Source organism: Saccoglossus kowalevskii, chromosome 21, assembly GCF_978046115.1.
Source record: "Saccoglossus kowalevskii chromosome 21, keSacKowa6.1, whole genome shotgun sequence".
Lineage (NCBI taxonomy): Eukaryota > Metazoa > Hemichordata > Enteropneusta > Harrimaniidae > Saccoglossus > Saccoglossus kowalevskii.
Window position 1 is genome coordinate 1,453,641 of NC_140661.1, and position 22,173 is coordinate 1,475,813.

At 38.8% G+C, this 22,173-nt stretch overlaps 1 protein-coding gene and 1 non-coding gene across 3 annotated transcripts in view; one reads left to right on the top strand and one right to left on the bottom strand.

Annotated features, from left to right (window-relative positions):
• Positions 1-18,827, bottom strand: part of LOC100378476 (uncharacterized) — a 30,354-nt gene extending 11,527 nt beyond the window's left edge. Inside the window, exons 1-5 of one of the 2 annotated variants that reach the window (XM_002737125.3) lie at positions 18,605-18,827; positions 11,417-11,483; positions 11,104-11,189; positions 10,401-10,493; positions 7,463-7,525 (exon numbers count right to left, since the gene is read on the bottom strand). In XM_002737125.3, coding sequence (XP_002737171.1) covers positions 7,463-7,525; positions 10,401-10,493; positions 11,104-11,189; positions 11,417-11,483; positions 18,605-18,679 — 384 coding nt within the window. In that variant the 5' untranslated portion in view covers positions 18,680-18,827. The remainder of the gene's footprint in view (positions 1-7,462; positions 7,526-10,400; positions 10,494-11,103; positions 11,190-11,416; positions 11,484-18,604) is intronic. The other variant, XM_085494827.1, reaches the window with a different exon arrangement.
• Positions 18,828-21,859: 3,032 nt separating this feature from the next.
• LOC146729512 (Nuclear RNase P) lies at positions 21,860-22,173 on the top strand. Its single transcript, XR_014928157.1, has one exon.

A 22,173-nucleotide genomic window follows, 5' to 3' on the forward strand; every position in this document is an offset into this window, starting at 1 on the left:
ACACTGTACTTGTGTGACCATGACATAGTCCTTGTGTGACAGTGACATAGTCCTGGTTTGACCGCGACATAGTCCTTGTGTGACCGTGACAATATCCTTTTGTGCCTGTGACATAGTCCCGGTGTGACAATGACATAGTCCTTGTGTGACCATGACATAGTCCATATGTGATCATGACATATAGTCCTGTTGTGACAATCACATAGTCCTTGTGTGACCGTGACATAGTTCTTTTGTGATAGTGGCATAGTCCTTGTGTGACCATGACATAGTCCTTGTGTGACCATGACATAGTCCTTGTGTGACCATGACATAGTCCTTGTGGGACCGTGACATAGTCCTTGTGTGACAGTGACATAGTCCTTGTGTGACCATGATATAGTCCTGGTGTGACCATCACATAGTCCTTGTGTGACCATGACATAGTCCTTGTGTGACCGTGACACAGTCCTTGTGTGACCATGACATAGTCCTTGTGTGATCATCACATAGTCCATGTGTGACCATGACATAATCCTTGTGTGACCGTGACATAGTCCTTGTGTGACAGTGACATAGTCCTTGTGTGACCGTGATATAGTCCTTGTGTGACCATCACATATTCCTTGTGTGACCATGACATAGTCCTTGTGTGACCGTGACACAGTCCTTGTGTGACCATGACATAGTCCTTGTGTGACCATGACATAGTCTTTGTGTGACCATGACATAGTCCTTATGTGACCGTGACACAGTCCTTGTGTGACCGTGACATAGTCCTTGTGTGACAGTGACATAGTCCTTGTGTGACCGTGATATAGTCCTTGTGTGACTATCACATATTCCTTGTGTGACCATGACATAGTCCTTGTGTGACCATGAGATAGTCCTGGTGTGACCGTGACATAGTCCTTGTGTGACAGTGACATAGTCCTAGTGTGACCATGACATAGTCCTTGTGTGACCATGACATAGTCCTTGTGTGACCATGACATAGTCCTTGTGGGACCGCGACATAGTCCTTGTGGGACCGTGACACAGTCCTTGTGTGACCATGACATAATCCTTGTGTGATAGTGACATAGTCCTTGTGTGACCATGACATAGTCCTTGTGGGACCGTGACATAGTCCTTGTGTGACCATGACATAGTCCTTGTGGGACCGTGGCATAGTACTTGTGGGACCGTGACACTGTACTTGTGTGACCATGACATAGTCCTTGTGTGACAGTGACATAGTCCTGGTTTGACCGTGACATAGTCCTTGTGTGACCGTGACAATATCCTTTTGTGACCGTGACATAGTCCTTGTGTGACCATGATATAGTCCTTGTGTGACCATGACATAGTCCTTGTGGGACCGTGGCATAGTACTTGTGGGACCGTGACACTGTACTTGTGTGACCATGACATAGTCCTTGTGTGACAGTGACATAGTCCTGGTTTGACCGTGACATAGTCCTTGTGTGACCATGACATAGTCCTTGTGGGACCGTGGCATAGTACTTGTGTGACCATGACACTGTACTTGTGTGACCATGACATAGTCCTTGTGTGACCGTGACAATATCCTTTTGTAACCGTGACATAGTCCTTGTGTGACCATGATATAGTCCTTGTGTGACCATGACATAGTCCTTGTGTGACAGTGACAATATCCTTTTGTGCCTGTGACATAGTCCCGGTGTGACAGTGACATAGTCCTCGTGTGACCATGACATAGTCCATATGTGATCATGACATATAGTCCTGGTGTGACAATCACATAGTCCTTGTGTGACCGTGACTTAGTCCTTTTGTGATAGTGGCATAGTCATTGTGTGACCATGATATAGTCCTTGTGTGACCATGACATAGTCCTTGTGTGACCATGACATAGTCTTTGTGGGACCGTGACATAGTCCTTGTGGGACCGTGACACAGTCCTTGTGTGACCATGACATAGTCCCTGTGTGACAGTGACATAGTCCTTGTGTGACCATGATATAGTCCATGTGTGACCATCACATAGTCCTTGTGTGACCATCACATAGTCCTTGTGTGACCATCACATAGTCCTTGTGTGACCGTGACATAGTCCTTGTGTGACAGTGACATAGTCCTTGTGTGACAGTGACATAGTCCTTGTGTGACTGTGATATAGTCCTTGTGTGACCATCACATATTCCTTGTGTGACCATGACATAGTCCTTGTGTGACCGTGACACAGTCCTTGTGTGACCGTGATATAGTCCTGGTGTGACCGTGACATAGTCCTCGTGTGACATTGACATAGTCTTTGTGTGACAGTGACATAGTCATTGTGTGACCGTGATATAGTCCTGGTGTGACCGTGACATAGTCCTTGTGTGACAGTGACATAGTCCTTGTGTGATCGTGACATAGTCCTTGTGTGACCATGACATAGTCATTGTGTGACATGACATAGTCCTTGTGTGACCATGACATAGTCCTTGTGGGACCGTGACATAGTCCTTGTGGGACTGTGACACAGTCCTTGAGTGACCATGACATAGTCCTTGTGTGACAGTGACACAGTCCTTGTGTGACCATGACATAGTCCTTGTGTGACCATGATATAGTCCTTGTGTGACCATGACATAGTCCTTGTGTCACTATGACATAGTCCTTGTGTGACCGTGACATAGTCCCTGTGTGACCATGACATAGTCCTTGTGTGACCATGACATATTCCTTGCGGGACCGTGACATAGTCATTGTGGGACGGGGACATAGTCCTTGTGTGACCGTGATATAGTCCTGGTGTGACAGTGACATAGTCCTTGTGTGACCATGACATATTCCTTGCGGGACCGTGACATAGTCATTGTGTGACCATCACATAGTCCTTGTGTGACCATGACATAGTCCTTGTGTGACCGTGACATAGTCCTTGTGTGACAGTGACATAGTCCTTGTGTGACCGTGATATAGTCCTTGTGTGACCATCACATATTCTTTGTGTGACCATGACATAGTCCTTGTGTGACCGTGACACTGTCCTTGTGTGACCATGACATAGTCCTTGTGTGACCATCACATAGTCCTTGTGTGACCATGACATAGTCCTTATGTGACCGTGACACAGTCCTTGTGTGGCCGTGACATAGTCCTTGTTTGACAGTGACATAGTCCTTGTGTGACCGTGATATAGTCCTTGTGTGACTATCACATATTCCTTGTGTGACCATGACATAGTCCTTGTGTGACCATGATATAGTCCTTATGTGATCATGACATATATTCCTGGTGTGACCATGACATAGTCCTTGTGTGACCGTGACATAGTCCTTGTGTTACCGTGACATAGTCCTTTTGTGACTGTGACATAGTCCTTGTGTGACCGTGACATAGTCCTTTTGTGACCGTGATATAGTCCTTGTGTGATCGTGACATAGTCCTTGTGTGACCATGACATAGTCCTTTTGTGACCGTGACATAGTCCCGGTGTGACAGTGACATAGTCCTTGTGTGACCATAACATAGTCCTTTTGTGACCGTGACACAGTCCTTGTGTGACCGTGACATAGTCCTTGTGTAACAGTGACATAGTCCTTGTGTGACTGTGATATAGTCCTTGTGTGACCATCACATATTCCTTGTGTGACCATGACATAGTCCTTGTGTGACCATGACACAGTCCTTGTGTGACCGTGATATAGTCCTGGTGTGACCGTGACATAGTCCTTGTGTGACATTGACATAGTCTTTGTGTGATAGTGACATAGTCCTTGTGTGACCGTGATATAGTCCTGGTGTGACCATGACATAGTCTTTGTGTGACAGTGACATAGTCCTTGTGTGACCATGACATGGTCCTTGTGTGACTATGACATAGTCCTTATGTGACCATGACATAGTCCTTGTGGGACCGTGACATAGTCATTGTGGGACCGTGACACAGTCCTTGTGTGACCGTGACATAGTCCTTATGTGACCATGACATAGTTCTTGTGTGACCATGACATAGTCCTTGTGTGACCATCACATAGTCCTTGTGTGACCATGACATAGTCCTTATGTGACCGTGACACAGTCCTTGTGTGACCGTGACATAGTCCTTTTGTGACAGTGACATAGTTCTTGTGTGACCGTGATATAGTCCTTGTGTGACCATCACATATTCCTTGTGTGACCATGACATAGTCCTTGTGTGACCGTGACACAGTCCTTGTGTGACCGTGATATAGTCCTGGTGTGACCGTGACATAGTCCTTGTGTGACATTGACATAGTCTTTGTATGACAGAGACATAGTCCTTGTGTGACCGTGATATAGTCCTGGTGTGACCGTGACATAGTCCTTGTGTGACAGGGACATAGTCCTTGTGGGACCGTGACATAGTCCTTGTGGGACCGTGACACAGTCCTTGTGTGACCATGATATAGTCCTTGTGTGACAGTGACATGATCCTTGTGTGACCATGATATAGTCCTTGTGTGACCATGACATAGTCCTTGTGTCACCATGACATAGTCCTTGTGTGACCGTGACATAGTCCTTGTGTCACCATGACATAGTCCTTGTGTGACTATGACATAGTCCTTGTGTGACCATGACATAGTCCTTGTGGGACCGTGACATAGTCATTGTGGGACCGTGACACAGTCCTTGTGTGACATGGCATAATCATTGTGTGATAGTGACATAGTCCTTGTGTGACCATGATATAGTCCTTGTGTGACCATGACATAGTCCTTGTGTGACCATGACATAGTCCTTGTGGGACAGTGACATAGTCCTTGTGGGACCGTGACACAGTCCTTGTGTGACCATGACATAGTCCTTGTGTGATAGTGACATAGTCCTTGTGTGACCATGATATAGTCCTTGTGTGACCATGACATAGTCCTTGTGTGACCATGACATAGTCCTTGTGTGACCATGACATAGTCCTTGTGTGACCATGACATAGTCCTTGTGTGACAGTGACATAGTCCTTGTGTGACCATGATATAGTCCTTGTGTGACCATGACATAGTCCTTGTGTCACTATGACATAGTCCTTGTGTGACCGTGACATAGTCCTTGTGTGACCATGACATAGTCCTTGTGTGACCATGACATAGTCCTTGTGGGACCGTGACATAGTCATTGTGGGACCGTGACACAGACCTTGTGTGACCATGACATAGTCCTTGTGTGACAGTAACATAGTCCTTGTGTGACCATGATATAGTCCTGGTGTGACCGTGACATAGTCCTTGTGTGACCGTGACATAGTCCTTGTGTGACAGTGACATAGTCCTTGTGTGACCGTGATATAGTCCTTGTGTGACCATCACATAGTCCTTGTGTGACCATGACATAGTCCTTGTGTGACCGTGACACAGTCCTTGTGTGACCGTGATATAGTCCTGGTGTGACCGTGACATAGTCCTTGTGTGACAGTGACATAGTCTTTGTGTGACAGTGACATAGTCCTTGTGTGACCGTGATAAAGTCCTGGTGTGGCCGTGACATAGTCCTTGTGTGACAGTGTCATAATCCTTGTGTGACCATGACATAGTCCTTGTGTGACCGTGACATAGTCCTTGTGTGACCATGACATAGTCCTTGTGTGACCATGACATAGCCCTTGTGTGACCATGACATAGTCCTTGTGGGACCGTGACATAGTCCTTGTGGGACCGTGACACAGTCCCTGTGTGACCATGACATAATCCTTGTGTGATAGTGGCATAGTTCTTGTGTGACCATGATATAGTCCTTATGTGACCATGACATAGTCCTTGTGTGACCATGACATAGTCCTTATGGGACCGTGACATAGTCCTTGTGGGACCGTGACACAGTCCTTGTGTGACCATGACATAGTCCTTGTGTGACAGTGACATAGTCCTTGTGTGACCATGATATAGTCCTTGTGTGACCATGACATAGTCCTTGTGTCACCATGACATAGTCCTTGTGCGACCATGACATAGTCCTTGTGGGACCGTGATATAGTCCTTGTGTGACCATGACATAGTCCTTGTGTGACCATGACATAGTCCTTGTGGGACCGTGACATAGTCATTGTGGGACCGTGACACAGTCATTGTGTGACAATGACATAGTCCTTGTGTCACCATGACATAGTCCTTGTGTGACCGTGACATAGTCCTTGTGTGACCATGACATAGTCCTTGTGTGACCATGACATAGTCCTTGTGGGACCGTGACATAGTCACTGTGGGACCGTGACACAGACCTTGTGCAACCATGATATAGTCCTGGTGTGACCGTGACATAGTCCTTGTGTGACAGTGACATAGTCCTTGTGTGACCGTGATATAGTCCTTGTGTGACAGTGACATAGTCCTTGTGTGACAGTGATATAGTCCTTGTGTGACAGTGACATAGTCCTTGTGTGACAGTGACATAGTCCTTGTGTGACAGTGACATAGTCCTTGTATGACCGTGATATAGTCCTTATGTGACAGTGACATAGTCCTTGTGTGACAGTGACATAGTCCTTGTGTGACAGTGACATAGTCCTTGTGTGACAGTGACATAGTCCTTGTGTGACCGTGACATAGTCCTTGTATGACCGTAATATAGTCCTTGTGTGACAGTGACATAGTCCTTGTGTGACAGTGACATAGTCCTTGTGTGACAGTGACATAGTCCTTGTGTGACAGTGACATAGTCCTTGTGTGACAGTGACATAGTCCTGGTGTGACCATGACATAGTCCTTATGTGACAGTGACATAGTCCTTGTATGACCGTGATATAGTCCTTATGTGACAGTGACATAGTCCTTGTGTGACCGATATAGTCCTTGTGTGACAGTGACATAGTCCTTGTGACATAGTCCTTGTGTGACAGTGACATAGTCCTGGCGTGACCGTTATATAGTCCTGGTGTGACCGTGACATAGTCCTTGTGTGACCGTGACGTAGTCCTTATGTGACAGTGACATAGTCCTTGTGTGACCGTGACACAGTCCTTGTGTGACAGTGACATAGTCCTGGTGTGACCGTTATATAGTCCTGGTGTGACCGTGACATAGTCCTGGTGTGACCGTGACATTGTCTTTGTGTGACAGTGACATAGTCCTTGTGTGACAGTGACATAGTCCCGGTGTGACCGTGATATAGTCCTGGTGTGACCGTGACATAGTCCTTGTGTGACAGTGACATAGTCCTTGTGTGACAGTGATATGGTCCTGGTGTGACCTATGCACCTTTGAATATCGAATTTCTCTTATGTTCTTAATGTCAGTCTAATCCATCAATATTAACTAAAGACAACAGCTCTGTCATAATTCGATTAGAAATAAAATTAGGCACAGAATAGGAAACTGTCAAGTAAATCTAATCGATGGTCTTTACAATTTTACGGTCTAATTGTTTCATCAGAAAAATAGGGGCAATTCATGTAAACACCGACAACAAGAGACACTCATAATGTGAAGCATAATGTGAACTGGGTATATGCCGTGATGTATGCCTGAAGAAAATGGTGCGTTGTATTGCAAATTTTAAGTAAAATACGTACGTTGATAGTGTTGAAGATGACGAACCAGATGATGTTAGACCAGGTAACCCAGGAACTAAAGCTCTAGAAAAAAATATTGTATTTTCTAATAAACATAGTGTAGCATGTTTTGTGTTGTTTTTTTAAACGACTTTGTGTACATCATGCCATTACAAACACATATAGTATGTGAAGGCAGGGGGGGTTCAAGGGGCGGGCGCCAATCTGAACCCGCAGTTATTCTTACACTTAATTCCCACAACGCAACGCGTCAATAACGTCATTGAAACGGTACGCCTTCTCTCAATGAACATCACGGATCTGCCTCTAGGGGTGACTGAGTGGCAAGATGTGAACTAGGTGAAATGAAGCACCTATTTTGAACAAGTACGTAAGCCAAACACCACATCATGGCAATTATGAAACACCGACATGTGTGTCTCCCTCCGCCGAGCAAACATTCGCATTACTTTGTTTTTGTTTGTTTGTTTTTAAGTACGAAGACATGGCGCCAATGCTTTCTTTGTGTGAGACGGAAGTCACTTCATGGATTATTAGATTTCCATAAACAACAAAGATAGCGTTTTATTGAAAACAGGTTACAACAATCAAAATATTGTTTTAATTTCTTAAAACCACGTCATTTCATTCGTACATTCAATCATTCCATTCGATCCTCTGTAATACAGATTTAATACAGATATGCTATTATTTCGTTCGGGCATTTCTTTTCTTTCAAATATTTCACTGATACAGTTTGTTCGGGCTATGAGACAACACCCAAAATGTACTTTCATTATTATTTTTCTGGCGCCTAATCCCGAAAGTAAAATATGGTGGACCAAACTCCGCCCGACCGTCATATGCTCGGGAGTTAGAAGGTTCTTATTTTAATCAGATTGGTTAGAATATCATTGTCAGAATATTAGAATTCGAATTTGTAACAAAAATGTACTAAATATATAGCTATAATATTCAAACAGTCCATGCAAGCTTCAAGCAACCTTATTATAAAAATATATATAGATTAAAATTACGGCGTATATCGAACTGCGAACCCGCTCTACACGAACGGAGTTAATATTTAAACAAACTAGTCATTGCAGTAGGTTAGACCTGAACTATCTTAACATTTTAGCGCGTCTACGGTTCGCGTCGCTGTCTCGGATGCCACGAGAGTGATATGACGGAAGAATGTATAGTCAACTGTCCTGATTGAAAGTGGGGTTATTATTCCATTGCTGTTTTTCAATGTTATTTTTTTTTCGAGTTCTGTGATGGTTTTTAACAAATTAATGTGAACTTCACTACCCGTGGAAGAAAAAAGAGTTCCGAGTAAGTCGTGTTAGTACGGGAACGCACAGTCCCTCTATAGGGATATTGGGGAGCGTATAGTTCTTGTTCACAAAACATCCCAGCACTGTGACCAGGGCGGTAAAAAAGAAGCTCAAGTTGTGATATCGCGTAGCATTCGATTAAAACTTGACAGGCTAGAGGCGCCCATGACACCCTAGGCGGCGACGCGATCGCACTTCTGATCTCCCGAGCATACGACGGTCGGTCTGAATTTGGTCCACCATATTTCACTCTCGAGCATACAACGAAGGGCCGGAGTTTGGTCCGCCATATTTTACTTTGCAAACGATTCTGGTTAAAAACTCCTAGGCGCAGGAAATACTGAGCAAAAAAAGTCGAATAGTTTACCCGCAAATGGAAGTAGCACTCAAACGAGTGGTAAATCAAATGAAAAATGGGTGTTGTCTCAAAGCAAACTGTATGAATGAAATACTTAAAAATACGAAATGATGGTTAATTAGAAATAAATGATAAAATATCTGAATAAAATGATCGAATCATGTCCGAAAGGAGTGTACAAATAAAATGATAATATACACGCAATGTAAGGTAGAAACGTGATATTGTAATTTCTACATGAATGGTCCATGGATAATGACTTTCTGGAATCATTCTAAAATGTTACCGCTACTAAGTAACGACAATTTGGACTTTAGCTGTGAACGTCAAAATTGAAAATCCTGTTTTCATTTTATTGAATCGCTAGGAATTTTTTTGGTTAGTTTCAGATTAGTGAACGGCGATTAAAGATAGAAGCAAAGTTCAATACTACCAGTCAGTTTTGTTATCATGGGACTGTGGGAATTACTGTACTATGTGAATTCCGATGACAGCCCCGAAATAATCCATCACTCAACACTTTCAAGCACTGAAGTAACTATTTCGAAAATGGAATAACATTGATAATCGCAGTGAACAATTATTCAACAAATGAAGTGGCTGTGGTATAGCCACGTGACGACCAAGCGATCGGATGATTCACCGCGTATGAACGGCGACTTTTGTTTTGTATTCGTTAATTTTGATGTCTAGTCTGTAACAACCTTCACACGTTGCCTCAAAACATAAAACGTAGCGGAAAATAACTCGAACGTGTCCAGCGTTATGCTGACGTATTTTCTAGGTAAACAACTAAATTACATTAAATTGCATTACAGACAATAAACAAATGTCACTGTTCTAGTGTCACATTGCAGGTTATCCTGGGGTCATCATGTAAATGAAGCATAAGAACAGAACTGACTGATAACATCGTATTTTGCGCTTGTCTTTGATCTGTAATCCTTTGTTATTACGCTCACAGTCGGCTAAAAAGGTAGAAGTAACCGAAAATGGCCCCCAGCGATTCAATAATAAAACGAAACGTCCCACATTGAAAATGGGATTCTGATTTTTGTCGTTCTTTTCATAAAAACTAAATGTCGCCACCACAGGCATAACTTTGAGAATCACGTCTAAAATCCAAATTGTGGTTACTTACCACCAATTTATCAATTTAAATTAAGTCAAAAACCAAAATGTTAGAATATTACCTTGGCCGTCACATTAGCCATGGCTACCGCGCCATAAGTACTTTGAAAGCAATGGCATATACAATACTTACCGCATATACAATGATTATAATTGTAGTAATTAAGGTTAAAATAATGAAAATAACCATAAACACCATCCATGGCACCAACAGAATACGGTTATCCTATAATGAAAGTAAACAACGTGGCGGTTATTTCACACATAATTACATGATACCTTGGGTCACTCGAGCATTTTATTTTATTTATAGTATTAGTTGTACGCTTTTAGTATTTTGAAGCGCGCCCTCAAATGTGGCAATGTCACGCTGGATAACTTCCATTCCCATAAAAGCAACTGTGATGCCCATGTGATCCTGTTTTTGCTACGGCAATATGTTGTAATCTATATTCGTGAACGGCGATCGTTTATGCAAATGAACCAGGACGCTCGGCAATGTCTTGAATACGTAATTACAATTACCATGTTGGTTTGTAGCCATTTAAAGCTGCGAAATTAATAAATGGAATAAACAGGACATCCAATTCGTGACTCTACAAGATTTATTAAACATGTGTTGTAATTTCTATTTGTTCCTCGTGGGTAAAATGAAAATTACTACACTCGTTTAATAAATATGATTTTGTGAAGTATGAGATATGCTCCATGAATTAGTTGTCAGGATATATCACTCTGTATTACTTATTATCATAAGTTATGTTGGGACTGGTCTTGGTGGCACAGCAACGTGCGACTGGAGCGATTAACCCCTCGTTTTGCAAACAATACATTACCTTGATAGCGCCATAGATAAGAATAATGGAAACTATCAGTAAGCCAATAAGCAACAACAGATCTATAATGTAGGACGATATCAAACCTGCAGAAAAAAAAATACAATTCATGACCAAATTATCCGGTTAGGGTGAGCGAGTAATGTTATCCCAACAATAGGCAATGTGTGGGGTTATGTCACGCGTATGACATCACGTCCGTCATTGTTGATCATCCGTGTTCGTATTCAGTCGTATTAAAACATCTGTCCTCCGGATTGTGCTCTCATTTCGATTCAGCATTGTGCTGCCATGAGCTGACAAGATAACCTACCTCCGGCCTTGTCACCCGCTGATGCCAACGCAGATAACATCATAATAAGTCTAATACCTGCTAGTATCTGAAATGAAGGTATATGTTGAGATGAGTTGGATGGTTGGTTGATTTCATTGAAAGCAAAACTTAACTTTAACAGTGCCCCATAAACGTGACTACATTGGTATACTATGTCATATACCAGGACTATAAAACTTTACACATCTGTGCTTTTGTTTTTGAAATATCCTTCCGACTTATATTGGTGCATAATGTTATAAAATATATTATCACCGTGTTTATATGTAAGTATTTTCTTATAAAGGTATGCATATATAGGTTAACTTATAACGGTATGCATATATAGGTTAACTTATAAAGGTATGCATATATAGGTTAACTTATAAAGGTGTGCATATATAGGTTAACTTATAAAGGTATGCATATATAGGTTAACTTATAAAGGTATGCATATATAGGTTCAATGCATGTATCAAGTTCATGTGTAATTTGTAACTGAGATCTTGGTCCAGAATGGCATAAATGCTTGACTTTGATGAATTTTTACATTAAAATGACCGTCATTCAGCCATCATGAATCGGATTGTAAAAACAAATACACGTATATATGTGACAAGATGTATGTTGTATATATTGTTTGTACATGCATTTATTCATCTGTTTTAACCAGTTCTGACCTTGAAAAGTGCATATGAATGTTATTCAAACCATTCGTATTGGTTCCGTTGACGGAAATACCCAAGTTTGAAAATAATCGAATAGAAATGTCTTGTGTTATTGTATAAACAAGAAATCTATTCATTTATTATTAATTTATTCATACTTTTACCACTAAAAATATACATGCAATTATACTAAAATTGAACGTGATTGAGAGTACTTAACATCATATCATAATTTGAAACCCGACACATAAAAACGTTTTTCCCACAAAGAAGGATAACGACAACGACGATGACAAGACATTTCCCTCTCCACTAACTTATTCCCGATAGCAACAAAACAAATTAACGGGATTATTTTCTATTAGCAATATGTTCGAGTTCACAGTATAACATATATGAAACATAATTGGCATGCCTTGCTTACTGTTACACGATTTAATTCTATATTAGGTGCTATAGACTATATCAGTCAGTCTTTCAAAACAACGTAATTGTATAAAGTTTAATTACACATCCAACAAACAATCGTTCTCGATATAGAAATCGGCAACATTGGTCATTATTATTAGCTAGTCCATATCATTTCATTGGTTTTGCATTGTTACGGGTATGAAATATACAACTGTAACCAATATGTTTGACCTTTCGCAGCGAGTTCATATTGCAGTATGTGACCTCGTTGTCATACATATATATCACGTGTGTTGTTCTATTTCAGGCGCTGTGTAGCAATTACAGGACTATGATATAAAGACAATAATTTAATATTATATATTTTGTCAAAACCACACATTGTTAAATTGGATATTTTATCAATATTGTTGTATTGTATCAAACGTATTTTTTTTCAGAATGTATTGGTTTATTTAGTTTCCAGCGTTCGGGAGTATTCATACTGCATTACAATGTAATTAAAATAAACAAGAAAATGTCCACCCACTGCGTAAATATCATGTCTTAATGTTATACTGTCATACAGACTTAATTGAGTTATCATTATTGTAAGCTTGTTAGGGTAAACATTTGAATGCCATTCTAGTGGGACACATTTAAGCAGCTGTTGCTTCACCTAAATACTTAATTTTTAATATATTGAAACTAGTTTTTATATGCATATTTTGGTAGACGAAAGTTCTTTGTTCAGCAAGTGCATACATACTTTATTAATAGTGAAATATGTTTTAAGGTTCATATGAACCTATATAAGGTTTTTGGTATTACGAACAATATTAGCCATAAGTGTACGGTCACTTTGAAATTGTCTTCAGTTTACAACATTAAATTGACATTTGTGTTCTAATGTTTCTTTCAGAACTGATGGGGAATTGACTATTTTCAGTTTGTTGTATTGAAATTTGAAAAATTGAAAATTACAATAGAAGTACTCTGTTGCTTCCAATATAAATGCTGGAAATCTTTGGTAACAGTTGGTTCTTTGTTTTATTAACTGTTTGGATTCTCACGATATTCATTTAAACACGCTTACAATTCGGGGTAATTTTTAAAACACAAACCACTACCACTTATAGATATTAACATAAATGTGCTCTTTCCAATCACTAGGTATTGTACAATATGGAATTTAATGCCCTTTTCAATTCAATATTGATAGTCAGGAATGTTTCAAACAAAATCAGTTAAGGTAGAGATGGAGTTTACCTGACAGGTATTTTAATTAGTTAATTAGGAAACCAAGATGACCTCCCTTGTCCACAAAATTATATATTTTCGGAAAGCTTATTGTATTAATTTTAATTTTTTTTAGTATTTTTTTATGGACGATTGTTGTAACACTGTTCAACCAAAAACAATGCCCCGACGGCGTTTTGAAGATAAACACATTGTCAATCATTTGTGCAAATTTCAAAACAAAGGTCAAAGCGTCTAGGAGCTATTTTTTTAAAGTAGTGGGATGTGCACTAAAAAGAAGTTGAGATAATTGCTAATTTGCATAACAATTCACTCAGTAAGAAGTTTGCTAATGCTCATAATTAAAATGGCTGTGACAGTTCCAAATTTAAATGTATTATTGTTTTGTTAAAAGTTAAATATAGTGCATAATATGGAGATCCCGTCATTTCTTTTTTCACCATGTTTCTTTTTTATTACTTATGTACAGCCTTGCTAAATCTTGCTAAGCATTCAAAAGAGAGAATGTTTGCACCTGTTATCTATATTTTAAAATCGTTTTTTGAGTATGTTCCACTATTCACAATTCTACAAAATTTTAACAGAATATAACCAAGACTGTTTGGATAATAAATAGCAAAAACAAAAAAAATCACTCTTAAATCTATTGTTCCTGATATGCCTTTCTTGCTAAACTTTTCAAATAAAATGACAGATAGCCAATTTCATATGCTTATGATGTCAAAGATAGTCATTCCTAGAAAAACGTATCATTCGTCACATGTTTCCCAAACTTGTTCAATATCCATTCAAGATATCCTTCCTTCCGGTTTGTCTCTCAGACACAAACCTTTAAACCCACATCATCAGACGTGATTTAAATATAAGTCTACCTCAATCATATTTAACCTGCTCCTTTCATTATCTGAAATAAAATTGTGAAAGGGCGGTGGTTGTCGCGCCACGTTCTGTTCAATATGGGAGTCATAGCGACGTATACAACGCGTGTAAAATACATTGTTTATTATGAAATTCGAACACGCGCTGCGCGACGACCACTGCCCTTTAATAATAATATTATTTTTTGAAAATAAAATTTGGCACTGTACTCATTGATACTAGATATATGCATTCCTGTATTCATAGTGTGTAACCATTGACGACAATACATTCTGTGTAATCATGTTAAACTCGGACTACATGTGGTACTACATAATAAGTTCAGATGCAGGCAATTTCACGTACATTTATGTGCTGTATTGGTAATGGAAATTAACAATTTTTGGTCAATGCGCAGTTATTGTTTCAAAAGTTGAAAGCAGATTTCTGTGTCATTTAAAATAACTTCTTAAAGGTTAATTATTACAAAATGTCCTACTATAAGGTGTTCAGGGCGAATTCATTAATTTAAAACTAACATATTTCGACACATACAAATTCATGTGTAAAAATGTATCTTTGTAAGTTGTAAGTTGTAAGTTGTACGAACGAGTTGCATCACCTGTGTTTATTTCGAATCCGCATAATTGAACTTGGCCAATATTAGTAACATTGCGAAATAAATTCAAGCAACATCAAAAACATTTTACATAGCTACACACAAGTACACTGTATCTTTTATGTATTGACAGTCTGCATTTAAATATATCTTTATTACTCTTTTTATTGCCACGCACGTCTTCTACTGTTTTACAACGTTATCTCTCCCTCTATGTTCTACGTGTCAAGGTAATTAGCCTAGTACATTTCTAATAACGTTACCGGGTACCTTGTTGGTACGCCTATGCTCACTGACATTGACCCCTGTCAGTTACTTGCAGATGTAATTATGATTTTAAAGTCTTCTTAATGTTAAATTATTTTTAAATAAATTTCATCGCCATATTTGTTTCAATGTGGCAGGAAAAAATAATACACATGTAATTAATAAGCTTCTTGTGATGTAGCGAACATATTTCAAAAGTGCAAGTGACCTCAAAGTACACGCACTGTATGCGTGATGTATACATTACAAGTTGTAGAATATATACTCTTATCTACACATTGATTTCTCTCAATGGTAAACAAATAACCCAAATTGTGGCAGATCTATACGTTTGTTAGTGATTGGATGTGAAATGTGACATTTTGATAAACCGTCGCGAATTTTAACCGTTTGAGATAAATATATAATACATATAAAGCGACAATGAAAGGGAAACAAAAGGCGAGTAATTCATAAATAAATCACTATACAACCAATACGTTAATTAGTTCGTCTGTGGTATCTAAGACAAACGCCTAAGACTATCAGTGTAACAATAGTCTTATAAATGATGGCCGCTAAAATCAGTTCTGCCTATCAATGGCATAATAGTGTTTCAATACGTTGACAGCTGTTAACAAAAACAGGATTTGGTGATGCCTTTTGAATTGCAATAATATTTTGTTTTTATACAAAAAATGTATAGCCGTCATGTGTGTGCTAACACGTTGACATTCGTTTTGTGTGTACAATTCTGAGTGTGTTTTGATATAGTTTGAATATAAGCATTCTATAGATCGTAGTTTGCACATGGATGTAATGAATGAAATTGACACATTACTGGATGTGATTGCATCTAGTTATGATACAGTATTTCACCGCATGCTACAATCCTTACTATACAATGTGACGTCACAAATTAATAATATGGTGTTATATAACATTAAGGATTTGACATTTGTATACACATTACGAGGTTTCGTTGATAAATGTTTGTAATATGTACTGATTGTGAAAGGTCGTACATTCAACCATTGTTATGCTAAAGTGACAGCTGTTTGTAAAACTTCATCCACTTTCTGCGTGGCTAAACAGGTGTACACAACGTTAACTGCGTCATAGATAGTAGCAGTTATGTTTAGATAAATCCGCGACGTGTTGCACACTTACATTTGATATTACTTGTATCATAAAATGGGCAGTAAATTGACTCTCAAAGCTATTGTTTCTCTCCAAAAAAAGGGCACTAGCTTTAATTTACCTCGTTCAAGGAATTTGAAGTATAATTAAGTAAACGTAAGTTAAATTTGTTTACTAGGGTATCACATTTCGTCTAGTCATGTAAGCAATTCGGATTTACATAAATGCTCAACTGAAGTAGTTAATATCATGCTTTTGAGTTACCCTGGTAACACGTCAACTGGTGGATACCCACAAAGAGTCGTTGTATTGTGGACAGTTGACATAGTACCGACTAGGCGAGGTAACTGATAGCATCCCAGTTGTAAATACCATTACGATCGTTATACGCCATCTCATACATAGGTTTAAATAGTTCGAATAGCAAATAACTGGAATACTTGAATAACACGTCACGCTGAATCATCCGACAAATTCAGTTAGGCTATTTGTCTCCCCGTCAAGTTCCATGTTGATGCTATATATATTATTGCCCGATGTGTTTTGTTTTGTTTTTCAAAGAAATACAAACGCCGATTAGTCCCGGGTAGTCACTTGGTAGAAAACTATCAACGAGTATGCGAGTCACCCAAGGGACTGTAAATTATGTATTAAAATGGGCAAGGGGTTCTGTTTTTCAATTTTTACAAGAATCAAAGCTGTGTTGATAAACTAATAATGCATGTAATGGGTGATATGTTGCAATGATAGTGGCGGGTTTTTCTTGAAAGTATGTTTCAAGGGGCGAATTTTTAAGGAATTTTTTCTACCGGGCCGTGATTTTCACTAAAGGTTGGTGCCTTGCTCACCCGTATATAAATAATACAAGTGATCCTCTCGGGCGAAAAGTTGCCGCACGCTAGATTGCGTTTTCACGCGCGAACCACTGTTTTGGCGTCGTTTGCGTAATTCTAAAATAATTCTCGTGCACCTCTTTTGAAACCAAAACAGGTCGCAATATTACCCATTACGTTATACGCCCGTAACTAAAAAAATGGATTTGTCCATTTCAGTTGAAAACAGGATTTACCGCTTCTACTGACACGAAACAGGAAAAATCGTTGTATACGGTGTATTTTACCATGGCTTGAATAATTAAAACACGCTCTCGTCCAATCAGAACGACGTATTGTTGCAGTTTAAATGCTAGTAATATATGATTAGTATGTTCGCTGCATTCGGTCGAAAGATATACAACGTTATCCGCATTGTATTTGTATATATGCAATAGGTGCAATCGAAATGAAGTACTTGTGTAACTAACCAATAAAGTTGTTGTGCAGTAATATTATCGCTTAATATTGTTAATGAGTGGATACAACTATGAATCACTGAGGTCACCCATAGTTAACAATAATGTAATGCAATGCTAAGCATCCATATCGGGTGACATGAGGCCCTCGCGGTGAAACATCAAGACACACCCTCGTGTTAGTGTACATTCTGAGATCTGCTTATTAATTATCTGATTTAGAGTTCTGCATAAACAATTCATGATCTATCTTTTTTTTGAAAAACAATACAGCATTTGTCAGTTTTCAACCAGAAATTATTATTTTGAATTTAGTTTAATTGCTATGTGGTAACAGTAGCATAATTTTCGGGGCAATTAGGGTGTATTGCATTTAATTCCCAATTCAAGAATTTTACAATTTGTTATTTTAAATAGTCCCAGAATTGATGTATTTGTGCAAGTTATTTAAAAATCACCACAATGAGTAACTTTGCAGCAAGTATGCATTCTGTTTGTGTTCATTACTGTTTATTACGAAGTTAAAAAGGAGGTTACTAAGAACAGTTGTAACTCAAAAGTGCATGTACAGCTAATGTGTTTAACGTTTGATGATTACTGTGTCATTTGGCATATATGTAGCTATGGCAACCACAAGGCAATATTATACTTGCAGAAGTTCATCGATCTATAGTGCATTTATTCGGGTTGAAAATAAATTGGTAAAACAATCTTACCGTAGTATAGATACCAGACACTATGGTTCCAGTACGAGTATTCATGCAACAGCAGCATGTTGTTATTATGGTCATTTTTGCAGAGTTACACGTCACTAATTGTGCTTCACAATACTTTGGTAGAACTACTTCCTTCGACGATCACTCCAGAAGTAATTGCTGTTCTCGTCTACGATCGTCCTCCCACACACGACGCTCCGTTCAGCAGCTGGAACAAGTCAAATAGGGGCCTAGGGCTGGGGTAGACTCTACTCGGTGTGTATTCTGGCATTTACATCAATTTGAATATTAAATGTGTTATTGATATGTCATGCTAATTGCGTGGGTGTGAAAGGGCTGGTATACCTAACACGTTGACATATGGTGGGGGTTGTTATCCGCAGTTTATATTTAGATATAATAATCAGGCGACGACAACGCGTAAATAAAATTGTCTTGTTTGTTGGAGCGTCAGATTATAAAAAAATATTCGATGTCGTCTATTAATATAAACAGAAAAAAATGAAATTGCATTTAAAACAATTTCAGACGTTATGATACCATATTGATGGCTTGTTATCACATTTACATAATATTTACTCATAATATTGACCGTCATACTTGAAGGCACAACTGGCGTATATAACATGACGTCACACAAATATGTTTCACGATATATAAAAGTGAAATAAAAACGATGAGAACAATATTTAACTTCTGATTAATTCGGGTATTGCATTCACGTATTGAATGAACTCATCGTACGGGTCTATAAAATCCGGCCTGTAGTAATAATTTGCATTCCCGGACGAGGCCAGGAGATGAGGTGCTATATCTGACGTAAACATCTGCCACGCATCTATTTATAACATTTCAATCAATCTCTTCTGTCAACAGCCTTGTACAAATTTCGTTCTGGTGAAAAGGTCATACCCCCTATTTTCAAATGGAATCATCCCATTACGCCATGAGGGAAACCGGCGTCAAACTATTCACCCCTGCGTCTTTCATCCGCCTTCGGCGATTTTAATCACAACCAATTACATTTTTGCGCAACCTCATTGGGCGTGTTTTTCATCATATCCAAAATGCGCTTCATAATAATAATAAAAAAAATGCCGATTAATAACAAATTAAAAAGGCAGTCAGATAACAACTCACGTTTTTGGGAACAAACCAGTTATTTGCCTACATACACAATAACCGTTACAATTGAAAAGTAAACCACACGCCACACTAAAAGTATAGTTTTTCAAGGTGCCCATATACACCATCGCTACTCAAATTAACAAAAACATTATAGTCTGACATAATCCGAGTGTCAAAAATCGAACTCAGGATATATTAGGGAACTGAACTATCGTTCAGAGGTCGAACCCATGTGTGATCTTTTTTTCTTGCTATTGCTAATTATTGTACTATTTTTAAAACAAATTATCGAATAGCTGATATAGCTAATCGATATTGAGTATCGATACAGGAGACGTTACTGTGATTGACGAGAGATACACTATTTGGGCGATTGTTTCTATTCTCGGATTTCCTAAAATGTGTTTTATACAAAAATGATGTTTGTTTGGTTGGTTGGTTGGTTGGTTGGTTGGTTGGTTAGTTGGTTGGTTGGTTGGTTGGTTGGTTGGTTGGTTGGTTGGTTAGTTGGTTGGTTGGTTGGTTGGTTAGTTGGTTGGTTGGTTGGTTGGTTGGTTGGTTGGTTGGTTGGCTGGCGTATTGGTTTATATGATAGTCCTGGCGACTGAAATGCTATCCTAGCGTACATATAGGATAAGTCGCTCTTTAAAAATAACGACACATCATATAATGTGTCTGTGAATGTTAAGTGATAGCGAATATTAATCTGGAAATTTAACCCTCCTGAGCTGGTGCCGACAATATGAGCCTAGGATTACTGATATACACTTTTATATTTATGATATACATTTATGGTCAGCACCGGTTCCCCTAGCTTTACGATAACGAGTACCAGCGTGTACGGTGTGCAGACGTTTCAGTAATATACACCGAGTTACGTGGTATTAGCTCTCTTTGACAATCAATTGCACAATCGTGATAAATTTCTCTTCAGTACCGCTATTTTACGTCCGGGTTTCTTCTGTCACGTGATACTATATCTAACAAATGTTGGATTTTTTGTTTCGAAACTTTACACACGCGGGCACCGATTTTTATGTTGTTGAAAGACCGTATTTTTCTTTTATTTCTTGTAAAATTGGGAATAACTGACTGAATGAGTAAAAAAAAAGGTGTAACGTACGGTAACCAGAAAAATGAAGAATTTATCCCAGTTGCGGCCATACTAAGAATATGAGTCAGACTTGGAAACAGGATAGTTGGTGTATATAAACTCCAGTAATGGGGCATTCCGATTGGTTGATAAATACTATATTGTTTTTAATAATAAACACCGAGTCACGTATCATTGGCTTCAGCGGACCGAAAAGAAATGCAGGCTCAAATGGCCGAGATGGAAAAACAAATACACTGAGGGTAATGAACTTTCTAATGACATGTCGTTTGTACATGCCCCTAACAAGCAATTACATTCTCAAGAGGAAGTTCTGATGTACAGTGTTCTCAATCTGCAAAAATATCTGAAAAAAATTGATTTACGAGAGATTGTATAATAATTAAATGAATGTGTCTTGTGTTACATTACTGATATCTTGAAAAAATAACAAAGATCGGTATAATGTATTACCCTCTATCACCAATCCAGAATTTTAAATTGACATGTATCTTCGATACAATTCCGGTTGACCTTAATTTATTCACTCCCTCTCTAGTTTTCTGGTTTATATACTTGAATGACACATTCATAGATATTGTAAAGAAAATAACAACTCTGGTTGGTGACGTCATCGTTTAATTTTCAATACTAGATCACGGTCTAGGTAAGCATGACCGACATAACCCTCCATGACAGTTTAGTATAAATGTTAACAACTGGAAACTGTTATTATTATATTGTAAACTAATACACGAATATACTCTTTTAGAACGGTAAGTACGGACGATTTAGCGCACCGCTTAACGTACCTCTTTGGGAAAAAATATATTGATTACTTGATATGAAGAATATTATAATATTACTCTAGAGTCATAGGATGTATATTGCGTCATCAAATAAAAATATAAATACAGGTGGCGAAAAAACTAAACGGTCGTTATCGTATTATAATTTGCATACTCTCACCTGAATATGTTTTGTGACTGTCATACTCTCTATAAGTATCAGTTAAGATATATTATTAATATGTGTTGATGAGAATGCTCACATTAGGGGATACATACAGGCATGTCATTGCTTTCACGCCCCCTGGGAAGGTCTGAGATACAAGCAGAATATATTCCTGAGACAGGAACTGTCCTAACCGGGACAGGTAGGAAAACAGAAATACGGCATGCCAAGGTACGAATCAGATGCACGAAGCCTGGTAACATCGGTTAATGTTATCAGGTGGACATCACGTGTCGTTGTCATAGTTGAAAGTAGTCCCATTGCTAGCACCTTTGAGTGCGATTTGTGAGGTGGTACCCAGTCCATAACTCAATTCAGACTACTCTCTCATCAA